At 40.5% G+C, this 14,958-nt stretch overlaps 1 protein-coding gene across 2 annotated transcripts in view; it reads right to left on the reverse strand.

Moving 5' to 3' along the window:
- USP22 (ubiquitin specific peptidase 22) overlaps nucleotides 1-14,958 on the reverse strand; it is a 55,327-nt gene that overhangs the window by 12,257 nt on the left and 28,112 nt on the right. Inside the window, exons 1-6 of one of the 2 annotated variants that reach the window (XM_011378121.2) lie at nucleotides 14,332-14,480; nucleotides 12,304-12,405; nucleotides 8,073-8,242; nucleotides 6,701-6,848; nucleotides 3,811-3,916; nucleotides 2,037-2,195 (exon numbers count right to left, since the gene is read on the reverse strand). In XM_011378121.2, the coding sequence (XP_011376423.1) occupies nucleotides 2,037-2,195; nucleotides 3,811-3,916; nucleotides 6,701-6,848; nucleotides 8,073-8,242; nucleotides 12,304-12,405; nucleotides 14,332-14,434 (788 nt within the window). In that variant the 5' untranslated portion in view covers nucleotides 14,435-14,480. Of the gene's footprint in view, nucleotides 1-2,036; nucleotides 2,196-3,810; nucleotides 3,917-6,700; nucleotides 6,849-8,072; nucleotides 8,243-12,303; nucleotides 12,406-14,331; nucleotides 14,481-14,958 lie in introns of those variants that run through there. The other variant, XM_011378120.2, reaches the window with a different exon arrangement.

The raw sequence follows: 14,958 nt of genomic DNA on the forward strand, positions 1-14,958 counted from the left end.
TAAAGATGCTTAATGAACTCAGTGAGAACTCTAACAAAGAGAAAAACATCAAAATGGAAATTATAAAAGGGAACCAGTCAGAAATGAAGAACACATTATCTGAGTTGAAGAGTATATTAGAGTAAATTAACAGAGTGAATGAAGAAGAGGAATGAACCATCAATATAGAGGATGGAAAAGCCAAGGTCACCCAATAAACATAGCAAGAAAAAAGAAGCCAAGAACATAATTATTTAAGGAGTCTTTGGGACAAAATTAAGTGTAAAAACATCCATGTAATAGGGGTACCTGAAGGAGGAGAGGGAGAAAAAGAAGTAGAAAAGCTATGTGAAGAAATAATGATGGAAAACTTCCCTAACCTGGCAAGGGAAATAGACATACAACCCTAGGAAGTTCAGAGAGTCCCAAAAAAGAGGAATCCAAAGATGCCCACACCAAGACAACAACATAATTAAAACGCCAAAGGTTAACTAAAGAGAGAATCTTAAAAGCAGCAGAGAAAAGCAGTTAGCTACCTACAAAGGAGCATCCATAAGATTGGCAGCTGATTTCTCAAAAGGAATTTTGCAGGACAGAAGGGCTTGGCACAAAATACTTAAAGTGATAAAAACACAGGAACTACAACCAAGAATACTTTACCCAGCAAAGCTATCATTTAGAGTCGAAGGACAGATAAAGAGCTTCCCAGACAAAAATAAGCTAAAGGAATTCATCAGCACCAAGCCACTATTACAGAAAATGTTGGAGGAACTTCTTTAAGAAGAAAAAACATGTATCAAAATCATGAATAAAAAATGGTAATACATATCTATCAATGACTACCTGAAATGGAAAAGAATTAAGTGGTCTAACCAAAGGGTAGACTGGCTAAATGGATGAGAAAACAAGACCCCTACACATGCTGCCTACCAGAGACTCACTTCAGAGTAAAAGACACACAGATTAAAAGGAGGGGATGGAAAAATATATTGCCTTGATGGACCTAGAGAGTATTGTGCTAAATGAAGTCAATCAGATAGAGAAAGACAAATATCATGTGATTTCACATACACGCAGAATCTAAAGAACAAAATAAACAATGGAAACAACCAAATGGAAAAAAATTGATAAATACAGAGAATATTTTGAGGGTTACTAAACAGGAGGGAGGATGAGGAGATGGCGAAAAAAGGCGAAGGGATTAAGAAATATAAATAGATAGATACAAAAGAGTCATGGAGATGTAAAGTGTAGCATAAAGAAAAAAAGACAACAATGGTGTAATAAATATGTAAGGGGGAAGAGGAAACTAGGTTTAGTGGGGTGTTCACTTGAGCTCTAATCACTATGCTATATAACTGAAACAAATATATTATTGTATGTCAACTATAATTGAAAAAAAAACTCATTAGAATTATACAATGTAAATATGAACAACTAATTGTCTATTACATTTCAATAAAGCTGGGGGAAGGGTTTCTGGCCTTGCTACAATTGCAATAACTCTTTAAATATATTTTATAGCATCTACATTCTAAATTTTATCATTTGTCTAAATCAATGATGTAGTAAATAGATCTAAACACGTGTAAGTGCAGAAGGGACATCATAAACAAGTTTTCATCTTCTGCAGAAACGCTATGCGCCTTAGCAGGAGGGGCCTGCTATTTTAATGCAATCTTTGGTGGAGATTATTAGTCACAAAAGGTGAGGGAGCTTCAACTTTCTCTTTATTTACATGGGGGAATAGTAGCTGTGATACAGACATGCTACAATGCGAAGGTAGGTGGACAGAATATCTAGTCATCTTGCAAAAACGTGACAAACTAATATGAGCCATTGGACACCAACTGTAGCCATCTGTAGGCTGTCAAATCTTTTCTCATGTTCTACACTGTTCGTATAAAAAAAAAACTCTTGGGACTCTGGGTGGCCCTGAATTTATTAGGGCTTTACTCTGATCAACTACTACTCTGAACAGCCTCAAGGCAAGGAGAGACAACTGCCTGCAAGGAAAGACCTTTATTTTTCTACAAAAATGCTGACAGGTTTCTCACCTTCTCAAGCAGTCTGTAAGTGTAGTGGTTCCTGATACGTGGCTTTCCCCATTCACCACGCTGCCCTCACTCCCTGGGCTCAGGGGCCAGAATGGTGTGGAAGAGCCAGGCAGATCTAAACTGATGTCCCAAAAAGGGTCTATTGTGGTGGAGACTCCACTAGAAGGAAAAGGAGATAAAAACACACATGAGAATTAACATTCACATACAGCTTCAGAGGTACCATCTCACAGAATGTATCTCAATGTTTCACAAAATGTATCTCAATGTTTCACAGCTTTTATCCAAATGATATCCTAGGTCAGAAAAAGGTGTGTTGACATCCAATCCATCCTGGGTTCTCAAGGCCCTAGGGATGGGACAGCATGTTTAAACCACTTAAGGCAAAGGCTGTTCCTAAAGCAATAGCTTCCAAACCCGGAAGATCAGTACAGTCATCTCAAGATTTTTTTTCTGGTCCCTACAACTGGAGGTTCTGAATTGATAGTCTACCTCAGCAGCATCTGGGAACTGCTGAGCCCAGGTAATAACTTAGACCTCCAAGAACATTTTACATACAGAGTGTGCACTGACTAGGCACAGCATCCCGAGCTGAACACTAGCATTTAAGGTTGTATCTAGTGAAGCCAGTTCCTTCCTAGAGATTTTAAAATATACAAACAGGAGATTCACAGACTGGGAAATTTTCTACAGAAATTTAAACAGGATGCTAATCTGAGACAATTACCTGCTGATGGAGTTCAGAAGTATAGGGCCAACAAGGCAGTTATTTAAAGCTGTGAGTGTGGATGAACTGTTTAGAGTGATGGCCCACGATGATATGTGGCACTTAACAGAAAACTGCATTTATAACACTTATAGGCAAAACTGACTCTTTCCAATATCTGGTCTACCCAGTACAAACTGCAAGCAGCAATCCATTAGAGGTTCTGAAATTTTAGTGGATCATGCCCAGGGTTTTTGAAAAGTTGAAATGAAATAAAAAACATGGGAGCATACTGAGGGTGAATAAAAGGGTTCTTCTAACTTTACCATTAATATACTTTCCTCCGAGAAATGAAAGTTTTGAGCTTTTAGCACAGAACCGAGACCTGTAAAGAATTGAGGGACACTACATTGGAAAAAATGGAAAAGGAGGCCATGAAATAATCCAAACTGACACACTTTAGAGCATGTATGTCAAGTATCTGCCCTAGGTGGCCTAGTCCTTAAAGAGCTGGGGGCTCTTTATTTGGCTTCCGGTGTCAGGGGCTCTTTATTTGGCTTCCGGTTTCAGGGGCTCTAAGGAAAACAGAGACATGTAGGGTATCACACTGTTGGGTGTGGACAGCAGCAGATGGCCTCTACACAAAGCCTCGCAACCCTAGTGGGGACACTAACCAGGCGACCTGCTAATTTCTCGTCTTTTCAATTGCAGTTATTTTATCCCTACACATGCCAATAGCTGTTTAAGTAAAACTTCTCCTGCTTCTCAACTGGTCGTGCTATAGATGTTCCACTGTAAGCAGGTCATGTAACAACCTACTGACACATCGTGAAGAAGGCGCAACTGGGGTGGCATCAACTAAACATTATGCTCTAAGAATCTAAAAACTTTAAGAACTTCTCAGAACACAATGGTCTGCAGATTAAAAAAGTACCATGATGTCAATAAGCAGCACCCACTGAAACCACTCTTACAGAACCTGGGGCCACATTATGGCCTTGCTAATGTGGCCTAGACCGCGTCTGGAGTTCCAGAACACTCGGTGTCCTGTGGAAAGCCTCCACTTACTGGCAGACTTGGCAAGTGACATCTGATTGCAGCCCGCCTGTGAAGATCTGGTCTATGATGCAATTGCAGTGGTTGGGGTTGTTGGCCTTCTTCCCATTATCATCGCCTGGGGAAAAGATCGAAGCTCTGTGATTCATATCTTTATCACCTACATCCCTCCCCTCAAAGTCAGCAAGTTTCTAAGAGCCACAGACCCCAAGGGATGAGGCCACTCACTCACAGAGGCATGATGAAGCCAGAGGGGTCAATACTCTCAAAAGGGCACATGAAGACACGTATCATTCAAAAGACAGACTTGGTGGGCAAAGTGGAGACGACCCACCCAGTTTGTTTTACTTTCAATTTTCTTCTTCACTCCCTAAGAAAATAGGCTTAGCTTCTACTTTGGCACCAAAATATATCAAACGCCCAGTAAGTGGGAAAAGGTATTGATTCTTTTTCTATTTACAGAATGACTGAAAAAATATTTTCTAGTGAGGTGGCCTGATATATTATGGGTCAAATACCCCTAGGAAAGCCTCTACGTGCATTCCCTGGACTAGAAGTGTCCTTCAGAGAGGGTCCCTGTAGTACCCCCACTTAGTCCATTTGTCTCATCAGTTCCCACATTCTGGAACTTCAGGAACAGCTCTTTTTTCCAGTCAGTTGTATCTAGATAAGTATACTTCCATCCTCTCTAGTTCAATACGAGTCTTCAGCTTACCCATGAACTCTGTGATTTTGAACTGTGCAGATCCACATATATGCAGATTTTATTCAATTGCCCCTCACAGGTCAAACCCATGTTGTTCAAGTGTCAACTAACTGCTGGGAATCTGAGTATGTGGAGGGCTGAGTAAGTTATAACCAGGATTTCAACTATGCAGGTGGTCGGTGCTTGCAAGTTGTTCTAGGGTCAACTGTATATAGTTTGTGTGTAGATATATGAATATAAAACTTACATAGTGAAATACAAATTAACATATACCCTATATACACTCTATATAACTTTCATTCAGCTAGACAATAAGGATAGAATGTGTTTTTATCTCTGTATGTATTACATACCAAAGAAGGTAAGTTATTACAGAAGAATAAAGGAAGGACACCATCTTCGGATAGCAGTTGCTTAGAGAGATTACGGAGAAAATGCCACTCAGAAGGATCTCAAGTTCATGGGACAAAACGTTAAGATAGGGAAAAATACACAGGAAGAGACACAGAAAAGTAAGCCAAAAGATACCTGAAGGTTAAAACCACATAAAAGACTAACACATAACCAAACATGGGGGACCTGGCTGTGAACTAGCAATCCTGATGAACTCAGGGTTCAGAAGAATTCTGATGTCCATGTTTCTAAGGAGAAGAGCTTTTACCTTTCCTTCCAGACATTTCAAAAGGAATTATGTCAGAGAATTTTTTTTTGTCACATGAACATTTTAACAGCAATGCATTTTCAAACAGGAGTCTTTTAATCTCAAGTGCTTGGAATAAATAACACTCACGTGGCTCTTTTCTGTTATACTTTATACTAGGAAATCAAACCTTACCTAAGCTATTAAGCAACTTTTATTTGACTCCTACGGCAAGTATTAAAACAACTGTGTATGTTTTCAGGAGAAAAATAATTTAAGTACAAAAAAAGCTGAAACCCAAAGCCATGACAGTTGATCAAAACAAGCTGTCTTATTTCAAGTTTGGCTTGTCTCTGAGTTGTAACCTCAGACTCTACAGGGCGTTTGTGAGAGCAGCTCAATGACCGAAGAGAATGAGATGGAGCAGCATGAAGGCCATTCAACAAAGTGACCTAACAAAACAGGGCTTTGTTCTTTAAGGACACCAATGTAAAAGAAAATTGGCCAGTAGGATATCACCTACAAATAGCTGTACCAGCCTATGGGCCATAGATAACCAGGTAACTTGTTACCTCTACACATTTCACTTGAGTATGTACTATCTGAAACAGCAGCATCATTTACGAACTCATTAGGAACAAAAAAATCCTCTGACTTTACTCCAGACCCACTAAACAGAAAGGCCAACCATGTGCTTTAAGGAGTCCTCCAGGTGACTAGGAGCCACACACTCCTCAGCTGATACCTGTGCCAGTATTTCAGCATAGGGCCTTCAAACTGGGAGCCCCACATAGGGAAGGGCAGGGGGGAGGAACACACTGTGTGGGTTTATCATTCAATCCTAATCTCCTGCCTTCGGCCCTAGGAGCTGCTGCCCCCTGCCCTTCCCCTAGAGTATCCAAACCCACACATATCTGAGAACCCTATATTATGGAGGAAGCCAAGTCCCAATGAGATCTTAAGAAAGATTTGAAAACAAAACGCCCTTGTGGTTGGAAAATGAACCTGACGTAGGGTCAGGGAAGTACTGGCAAGTGTGCAGGTTTAGTTTTGTATTCCCAGCTCTCTCTGGCTACTTTAGAGCAATGATAGTCTTTTTATAGATTCTGTAAGGGGAGGGAGATGGTTTGATGGTTAAACTGTGTTAAGAGCACATTCAGAACCTTCTGGGCTGACACAGCCTTGATAACCAAGAGGAGCTACAGGTGAGGTCCTGACACATCAGGCCAACAGGAACACAGCAGCAGAGGACTCAAGGAAAAGGCAGGGCAATGACAAAGAGCTCACTGTTCACTGTTACAGGCTGTAGAAGACCAACTGCTATGCTGCTCTAATCCCAGAAAGGTCAGAAGACAACAACGAAAACTATTTCCTCTTCTCATAAAAACAAACTATGAAGAACCTCTTTAAGATAATTATAGTGTTTTCCTTACTGGGAAAAAAAATGATTATAACACAAATTGAATAGAACAGTCAGCTGTACCCCATTTTGCAGGAGGGCACACACTTGGCCTCCCCCCTCCCTTGCACAGTGGCCTAAGGGAGCAGGCCCGCACCTTTACAATGCCGGTGCAAGACATCCAGGGCCGCGATGAGGAACTCATGGGCATCCTGCTGCTCGTACCCTGCCAAATGCCGGGCATGAGTCCATACCAAGTGCAGCAACTTGTACGGGATGTGGGGAGACCGGTGCCCGGAGTAAAACTGCTCAGAGAAAGAAGGGAAACAAAATCACTTGTCAGGAATAAATGCTACACCCTGAATATAAAGCATAGAAAATAAAAAATATTTAACAGCTGCCTAGAATTTGGACTCATTGGACTTTCTAAATCTGCATATTGTTTTCTCCCTTCCCATCTAGTTTTCTACGATAAGCCTAGGTGATGAACTATGACATGTTTTTCAATTGTACCTGACTTTCTATTTTATTCAGTTTGCTCACTGCTGTGACCCCAGCAGTTACCGGTATGCTGTGGGTATAAAAGAAATAGGTCAGGCTAGATCAGAGGTTGGCAAACTTTTTCTGAAAAGAACCAGCTGGTAAATAATTCCAACTTTGCAGTCCAGGTGGTTTCTATTACAATCACTCAACTAGTCCTCACCTCCTACGCTGCAATGCAAAAGCAGCCAGTGCCTGATATGTGGGTGAGCAAGAGTGGCTGTATTGCTATCAAAAGTTATCAACAAAACAGACCAGGCTGAGTCTGCTGGTACCGGTCTGTGCTAGACACTTGAAGTATACCTAGGACCTCTTAGCAACCTATGGGGCAGGCAGCAGGCCCACTCTGTAGTAGGGGTAGCTATGCTGCTTCAGCTCTGAGAGGGTTTTCTCAGGTCACCAAGCTGACTGCAGATGGTCCAGCCCAAAGATGCCTGAACTCTGTCATGCTGTCAATGGTGGTTATGAACAGACATGAACAGGACAGACACATGAGTGTAGCTTACAATCCAACCAGGGAAGCAGAACTTGATGTTCAGGACCAGAGGGTCACAAAGATAGACCTGGTGAAGCATACTCAGAAGGTCCAGCAACAGAAGAGAAAAATCCATGTTCCTCTGAGAACAAAGCAGGGAAGTGGTGCTTGTACATCCACATGCCTTACTGAGTCCGGATGGCAGACAAAAAGGAAGGGTGAACTCCCACAGTATTCACAAACATCATCCACCAGTTACGCCACTTTCTATGTGTGCTTTCTCATCCTCTAAGTCAATGCCTTGAAAAATAATGCCAATAGTCTCCTAGCTAATGATTCCTTTTGGAAAAAATATGTGCCTTCCATAATAATGCACACAGTAAATATTCATTACATAAGGTTTTAGAAATTTGCCTTCCTTTATTATATTACAGTCAACCTTATTTTATATTTTTAAAAAGGGGAAAAAAAGTAGTTACAGAAATGTTACACTGCAAAAGTCAACAGCACTTACCTCCTGAAAAAGGGATGACATCTCACACACCAGGCAGGAGCTAGGGCTCTGCATTTCACACCTGTGCCTGTCAGAGAGGAAGAAATCTCGCAGGAGTGGTGTGTGGGTGAGCGCCTGGACAATGCAGTTCATGAAGCACGTGTTTCCAAGGTTAATCAGCCCTCGCAGACCTGGGAAGGAGGAAGACGAGAGCAGGGGTGACCTGGGCACTGACCTACAGTTACTACTGAACCCCAGTGTTATCACAGTGGTTCCTTTACATTTATGTGTTCATTTCCTTTTATTCATTCATTCAAGAGCAAGAAAAAATATAATTATTTTTCTATTTATATAAACTATACTAAGGAATCAGCACCCCTTCTCTAGCTCCCCTACTTTAGCCATATGTTTTCATAAAAATACTCAAAGATATTCCTTAACAACAGGCAACAGGACAGATCAGAATGCAGCCTCTCTAACACACAAACAAAAATAACTTTAAGAAGTTTTTTAAGGACAACCAGTCAAAATGATGGAGGAGAAAACGCTGTGCTTGCGCCCTCTCACGACCACATTAAAATTACAACTAAACTACAGAACCATCATCATTGAGAATCGCCTGAAGACTAAGTGAAGTCCTATAACTAAGGACATAGAGAAGAAGCCACCTTAAAACTGGTAGGAAGACTGGTAGGAGGGACAGACTCCACACCCACGTGTGGAAGTTAAAAATCAGAACAGATATCTTGGCTGCAGAGATCGTCCTGGAGGGGCGAGGGATCCTAGCAGCAAACCAGACTCCCCAGCCCAGATTTCCAGTGCCGGGAAGAGAAGTCCCCACAACTTTTGAGACCAACAGAGATCTTAGCTAAGTGAGATGGAGGGTAGCAGCAGTCACAGGTGTTCTTCTTAAAGGGCCTGTGCATGAACTTACTTGCTGCAGGACTCACTCACTCTGAGCTCCAGCACTGTGGCAGCAACTTGAAAGGAGCCAGGGACATACAGGAAGTAACTGAATTGTCTGGCTTTGGGCCAAGAGATGGAAGGGCAGCTTTCTCCCAGACGTAAGTGCTGGCAAAAGCCATTGTTCCTTTGTTGAGCCCTCCCCATTCCCAGTGTGTACTCAGGCAGGTGCCATATTTGAGTCTCCATTGACCTGGCTAACATCGTTCTCTCCTCTCTGGTGATTTTTAGACTCCGTCCCATCCAACTTGCAGGCCCAACCAGCTTTCAATGGCTTTTACATACAATCAGCCTGTTTCGGTTCATGCTGCAGACTTTCCTAAAATCTCTAAAGATTAGAAACCCAAACAAGCAGCATGTGTCCTCAACATACCCCATACCTCTTGCTAAGTAGCCCCAAGAGCCAGGCACTAGGAGCAGCTGTCTGCAGCTTAGCCTCTCCCAGGCACCTCCAAGCCCCGTACAAGTGGCAACCATATGCAGATCACTTTGTAGCTCACACAAGAGCAGAGCACAGGCAGCGGCTGACCTTGATCGGCAACAGAGCCCCTCCCAAGAGGCCCCAGAACCAACGCATCTAGTGGCCACTTCAGACCACATCAGAGTACCATACAACCACCTCCACAAACAACACATTCAAAGGCAAACTCAGCAGGCATCAGAGCCCTGCTAAAGCTAATCTTGTTTCTTGGGGTCAGGCCCTGCATAACAGCTCCTCCATTGTAGTCACAGCCAGTCCTCAATGCCAAAAAGCCTGAGGGTCAATCCCTTCCACTGACATGCAAACAGCAACCAAATTAAGGGTCAATCCCTCCCAACAACCACAAAAGAAGGGCACACATAACTCACACAAGGGACACATCTATGCACCCAGTGCAGGTGACCAATAAGATTGTACCACTGAGCTCCATAGGACATCTACTACATAAGGCTACTCTGTACTAAGACAGGGAGGCACGGCAGACCTATCTAATACATAGAAACAAAAACAGGGAAGGAGCCAAATTGGGAAGACAAAGGAACATGTCTCAAATGAAAGAACAGAACTCCAGAAAAAGAACTAAAAAAACTGGAGACAAGCAATCTATCAGATGTTGGTTATTAGGATGCTCAATGATCTCAATGAGAACTTCAACAAAAAAATAGGAAACATAAAAATGTAGATAGGAAATGTAAGAAAAGAACTAGTAAGAAAAGAATAAAACAATAATTGAAATGAAGAATATATTAGAGAGAATCAGTAGATTAGAAGCAGATGATCAAATTAGAGATTTGGAAGAGAAGGTAGCAGAAAACACCCAATTAGAAGAGCAACAAGAGAAAAAAAAATGAGGATAGTTTAAGGGGCCTCTGGGACAACTTCAAGCATACTAACATTCACATCATAGGGGTCCCAGAAGGAGAAGAGAGAACAAAGAAGTGAAAACCTATCTGAAAAAATGATGGAAAACTTGCACAACCTGATGAAGGAAATAAGATATAACAAGTCCAGGAAGCATAAAGTCTCAAACAAGATGAACCTAAAGAGGTCCACACAAAAGCACATCATAACTAAAACATTAAAGGTTAAAGACAGAGAACCTTAAAAGCAGCAATAGAAAAGCAGTTAGGTACCTACAAGAGAGCTCCCATAAGACTATCAGATAATTTCTCAACAGAAACCTTGCAGGCCAAAAGGGACTGGCATGAAATATTCAAAGGATAAAAAGCAAGGACCTACAACCAAGATTACTCTACCCAATAAAGCCATAATTTAGAATCAAAGGACAGAGAAAGAGCTTCCCAGACAAGAAAAAGCTGAAGGAGTTCACCTCAAACCAGTATTACGAGAAATATTAAGAGGGACTTCTTGAAGAAGGAAAAAAGATCAAAAATATGATAATAAAATGGCAACAACTACATATCTATCAACAATTACTTTTAAACATAAGTGGATTAAATGACCAATCAAAAGACAGGGTGAATAAAAAAAAGACAGAGTGGCTGAATGGATAAGAAAAAGAAGACCCTTATATATGCTGCCTATAAGAGACTCATTTCAGACCAAAAAACACAAACAGACAGAAAGTAAAGTGATGGAAAAAGATACTTCATGAAAATGGAAACAAAAAAGTTGGGGTGGCGACACTTATACCAGACCAAATAGACTTTAAAATGAAGACTATAACATGAGACAAAGACAGACTGGTAATCTCACTTCTGGGTATTTATCCAAATAAAGCCAAAACACTACTTCAAAGGATGTGCATCCATATGTTCATGAAGCGTTATTTACAATAGCCAAGATATGGAGGCATTTTGAGTGTCCATCAATGGATGAATGGATAAAGAGGTAGTATATAAATATACATATACAATGGAATATTACTCAGCCATAAAAAAGAATGAAATCTTGCCATCTGCAACAAGGATGGACCTAGAAGGTACTGTGCTGAGTGGAGTAAGTCAGAAAGAGAAAGACAAGTGCTGTAGGATTTCATTTACATGTGGAATCTAAAGACCAAAATAAATGAACAAACAAAACAGAAACTCATAGATACAGAGAACAAACTGATGATTGCCAGATGGGAGGGAAGGTGGGGAAATGGGTGACAAAAGTGAAAGGATTAAGAAGTACAAATTAGTAGTTACAAAATAGTCATGGGATATAAAGTATAGCATAAGGAATATAGTCAGTCAATGATTTTGTAATAACTATGTATGGTGTTAGAAGGGTACTAGAGTTATTGGGGTGATCGCTTTTGAAGTTATATAAATAAATCATCACTATGTTGTACCCCTGAAACTAATATAATATTTTATATCAACTGTAATTGAAAAATAAAAAAAATATTAGAAGTAAAAAAGTAGTTTTCAAAATGTATTTCTTTAAGTCTTAGGAAACCTAGAGAACAGGCTCACACATACATTTCTCTCCCTGAAAATTACTGCACGCAACCTCAACCTGGTGAGAATAAATTTGAGCCTTTTTACACGAGTGGGCACATACAACTCACACAAGGGACACACCCATGTACCTGGCTCAGGTGACCAGTGAGACTGTGTCACTGTGCCCCACAGGACATCAGGACCATTTCCATCCATCTCTTTACCCCAAGCCTACCACTCGTCCCCGCAGTGAACATGTGCTCAAGAAGTGGCTGAACAAATGGATGAATGACTGTTATTCAGATTTAGACTATTATGTTATGCAACCTACATTTTTACACCTATTAATTTTAAACTTTGAAAAGGAAGCCTAACTAGAAGTGCAAACAGACCACCACTCCAAGCACTGTCACCCACTTACCTATGGTGCAGTTAGAGGTGATCTTTCGCCTTTTTGGGTTGTGTTTCAGCAGTTCAAGCTCCCGTTTGGTTGGTTCCCAAGTTGAAAATTTCTCTCCAACGCCTAAGGAGATGAACAATTCCAGGTGCTGTTAGCTAAATTTTCATCAAGTGTGTTTATAAATAAAGTGGTAGTGATATACTATTTATCAGGTTTAATTTCACAGAGGAACTGCTATAATAAAAGGTGTTTCTAAAACTCTACTATGCTGCAGCAGGCAAAACAGAACACTTAGAGGAGTTTCCTTTAGAGAGAATGTGCTATGAATAAGCTTTGTTTTCTGCAAAAAGGAAAGCAATAACTCCAATTAAAGCTACCCTAACACTAATGCCAAGATTGCTGTTTTTTCAAAGCCTTTAATCTTCAAACCACCAGAGACTCCCAAGAACAGACTTACACAACATTCAGCATCAATGGGAAGTACTTGGCAACTTAGCTGAAGGATTCTCTGGTGAATGAGTAAAACTGACCGACAGAAAAAATGTTTTTTGAAATATATTTTGAAAAATCCATCTTGTTGAACAGCTATACCCATTAAAGATTTAACCAAAGACAATAATGCTATAAATGCTAATAAGTCCCATATTTCATCCTAATACACACTGTATTCACTTTGAGGCACCTGTTCAATGCTACCTAAAATTTTTGCCTAATTCAATAAAGAATAATATCTCACTGACAGATGGAATTGCAGAATGATTTTAGAAGAATCTGTTTTACTCTGGCACATGCACTTCTTAGTCCTGTGGTTTAAGTGTTCTGCACAAAGAAACAATATACTCAGACTCAATGGCAGTATTACTAAATTTTGAGTGGGGAAAGAATTGAAGTTGAAGTTAAAGTGGTTGTGTTCCAGGAAAGATTTGTTAAACACAAATAATTCTGGTCACTGAGAGCATCTATTTAAAAAAAAAAGGAGGGGGGCGGTATTTTTAAAAGAGTAATTAAGGCAAAAATTTGTTAAAGAGATGCTGGGTTATATGTTCTCTTTGTAAACAGTAACGGTTCTGCTAGCTGAGAGATGCTCACCAGACAAATGGGAGAAACTACACCTCTCACTGTCATGACAGCATGAGCACATGCTGGAAATGAAAACTAACAAAAGGAAAAAAAAATTAGGGAAGCCAAAAAGAAATAAATGAACAATGAAAAAATGGCTGCACAATGTTTGTGTATATTCCTTGACTATGTACCCAATGAAGGCAGCAAGTGTGCAGACAGACATGACAGCAAATGAGAAACCCACAATGGTACCAGGACCACTGAGGCACTCCACAGGAAAGGAAAATCCTAAACTAGGATGCTTAAGTGGTAGATCACATTTTCCATCTGGCAATTTTAATTCTCTGTTGACAGAGATTAAACATAACCCAAACAGTTAAGAGTTTTAAAAGAGATTCTACCATAATTTAATCAGAAAATAATCTGCCCTCCTGGAAGAAACCAGGTACATACATTTTTTTTTTTCCCATGCGTTTTTAGTATTACTGAGAAGAGACTGCTTTCTGGAATACTGGAGAGCTGAGAGCAAACTATTCTTCAGAGACCAGATGTGGATGTGGCTTTGCTGGTGCTGTATCTATGAATATGCCCTTACATGGGAGAACTAAGTGTTCGTGGACATTCTTTCTCAACCCCAACAGAGCTCTTCATAGCAGCCGCAGGCCCATGGGGGACCTGGGGCTGAGGATGGCTCTGGGAAACTGTGGGAAGCAATGGGCATTTGTACTTACAAAGCCAGTCCCTTCATCTGCTGGTTCCAATCCTAGGCTGTCTCCAAGGTGAGCCTACAGGAAGGAGCAAGCAAGCAAGTGTGTGTGCGGGCTCTGCTCTTCCCACCAAATTACTGCTCTCCTACCTTCCCTTATCTCCCTACACTGACTCTCTCCTTAGATAATGATCTTTCTTTTGGTGAGTTCTGCCCTTGATAGACCTGAGGGAATATAGGACTAAAACAAATCAGGCACGTAAATCTAGGCAAAACCAAACCTTGCATTTTCCAAGCTTTCCGTTGTTCCTCTTTGGCAATGATTTCCATGTCTTTATCATATATGTAGTCTTGACACAAAAAGCAATAGATACCTCCATACATAAGCTCTATAGCTAAAAAAGGCAAAAAAAAGAAGAGAGGAAAAAATGTAATTTAAAAAAGGTAATGCTTAAGAACACGAATTAAACATACAAGTTTTTAAGACACTGGATTGTTTGTATCATTTCTCTACTCTCAAATTACAGAACCCTTATTACAAAAGGATTTCCTACCACTTCAGACAGTTTATCCTAAGGAAATGAGGTATGTGTCTTTTCTCTGGAAGCTCACACCAAAGACTGAGGAGTCTGAGTGACAACAAGGTGCTACATCTGTATTTTACAAAGGACCCAATAGTCAACTATCAGCAGATCGTCTGCCTTTTTTTCTGAAGAGTGGCATTTAAAACAAGGGAAATCTTTCACTGAGTATTATCACTCTATCAGGGTTCTTAGACTGACATACAGCAACCACGTTTTTACTATGTCAAAAATTCCTGGTACTATTACAAAAAGGAATGTAATAGTAATTTGCCTACTCTTCCTTTAAGGACAACAGTAAATTATCCTCTGACTGGATAACCTTGA

Source organism: Pteropus vampyrus, unplaced genomic scaffold, assembly GCF_000151845.1.
Source record: "Pteropus vampyrus isolate Shadow unplaced genomic scaffold, Pvam_2.0 Scaffold331, whole genome shotgun sequence".
NCBI classification, from domain to species: domain Eukaryota; kingdom Metazoa; phylum Chordata; class Mammalia; order Chiroptera; family Pteropodidae; genus Pteropus; species Pteropus vampyrus.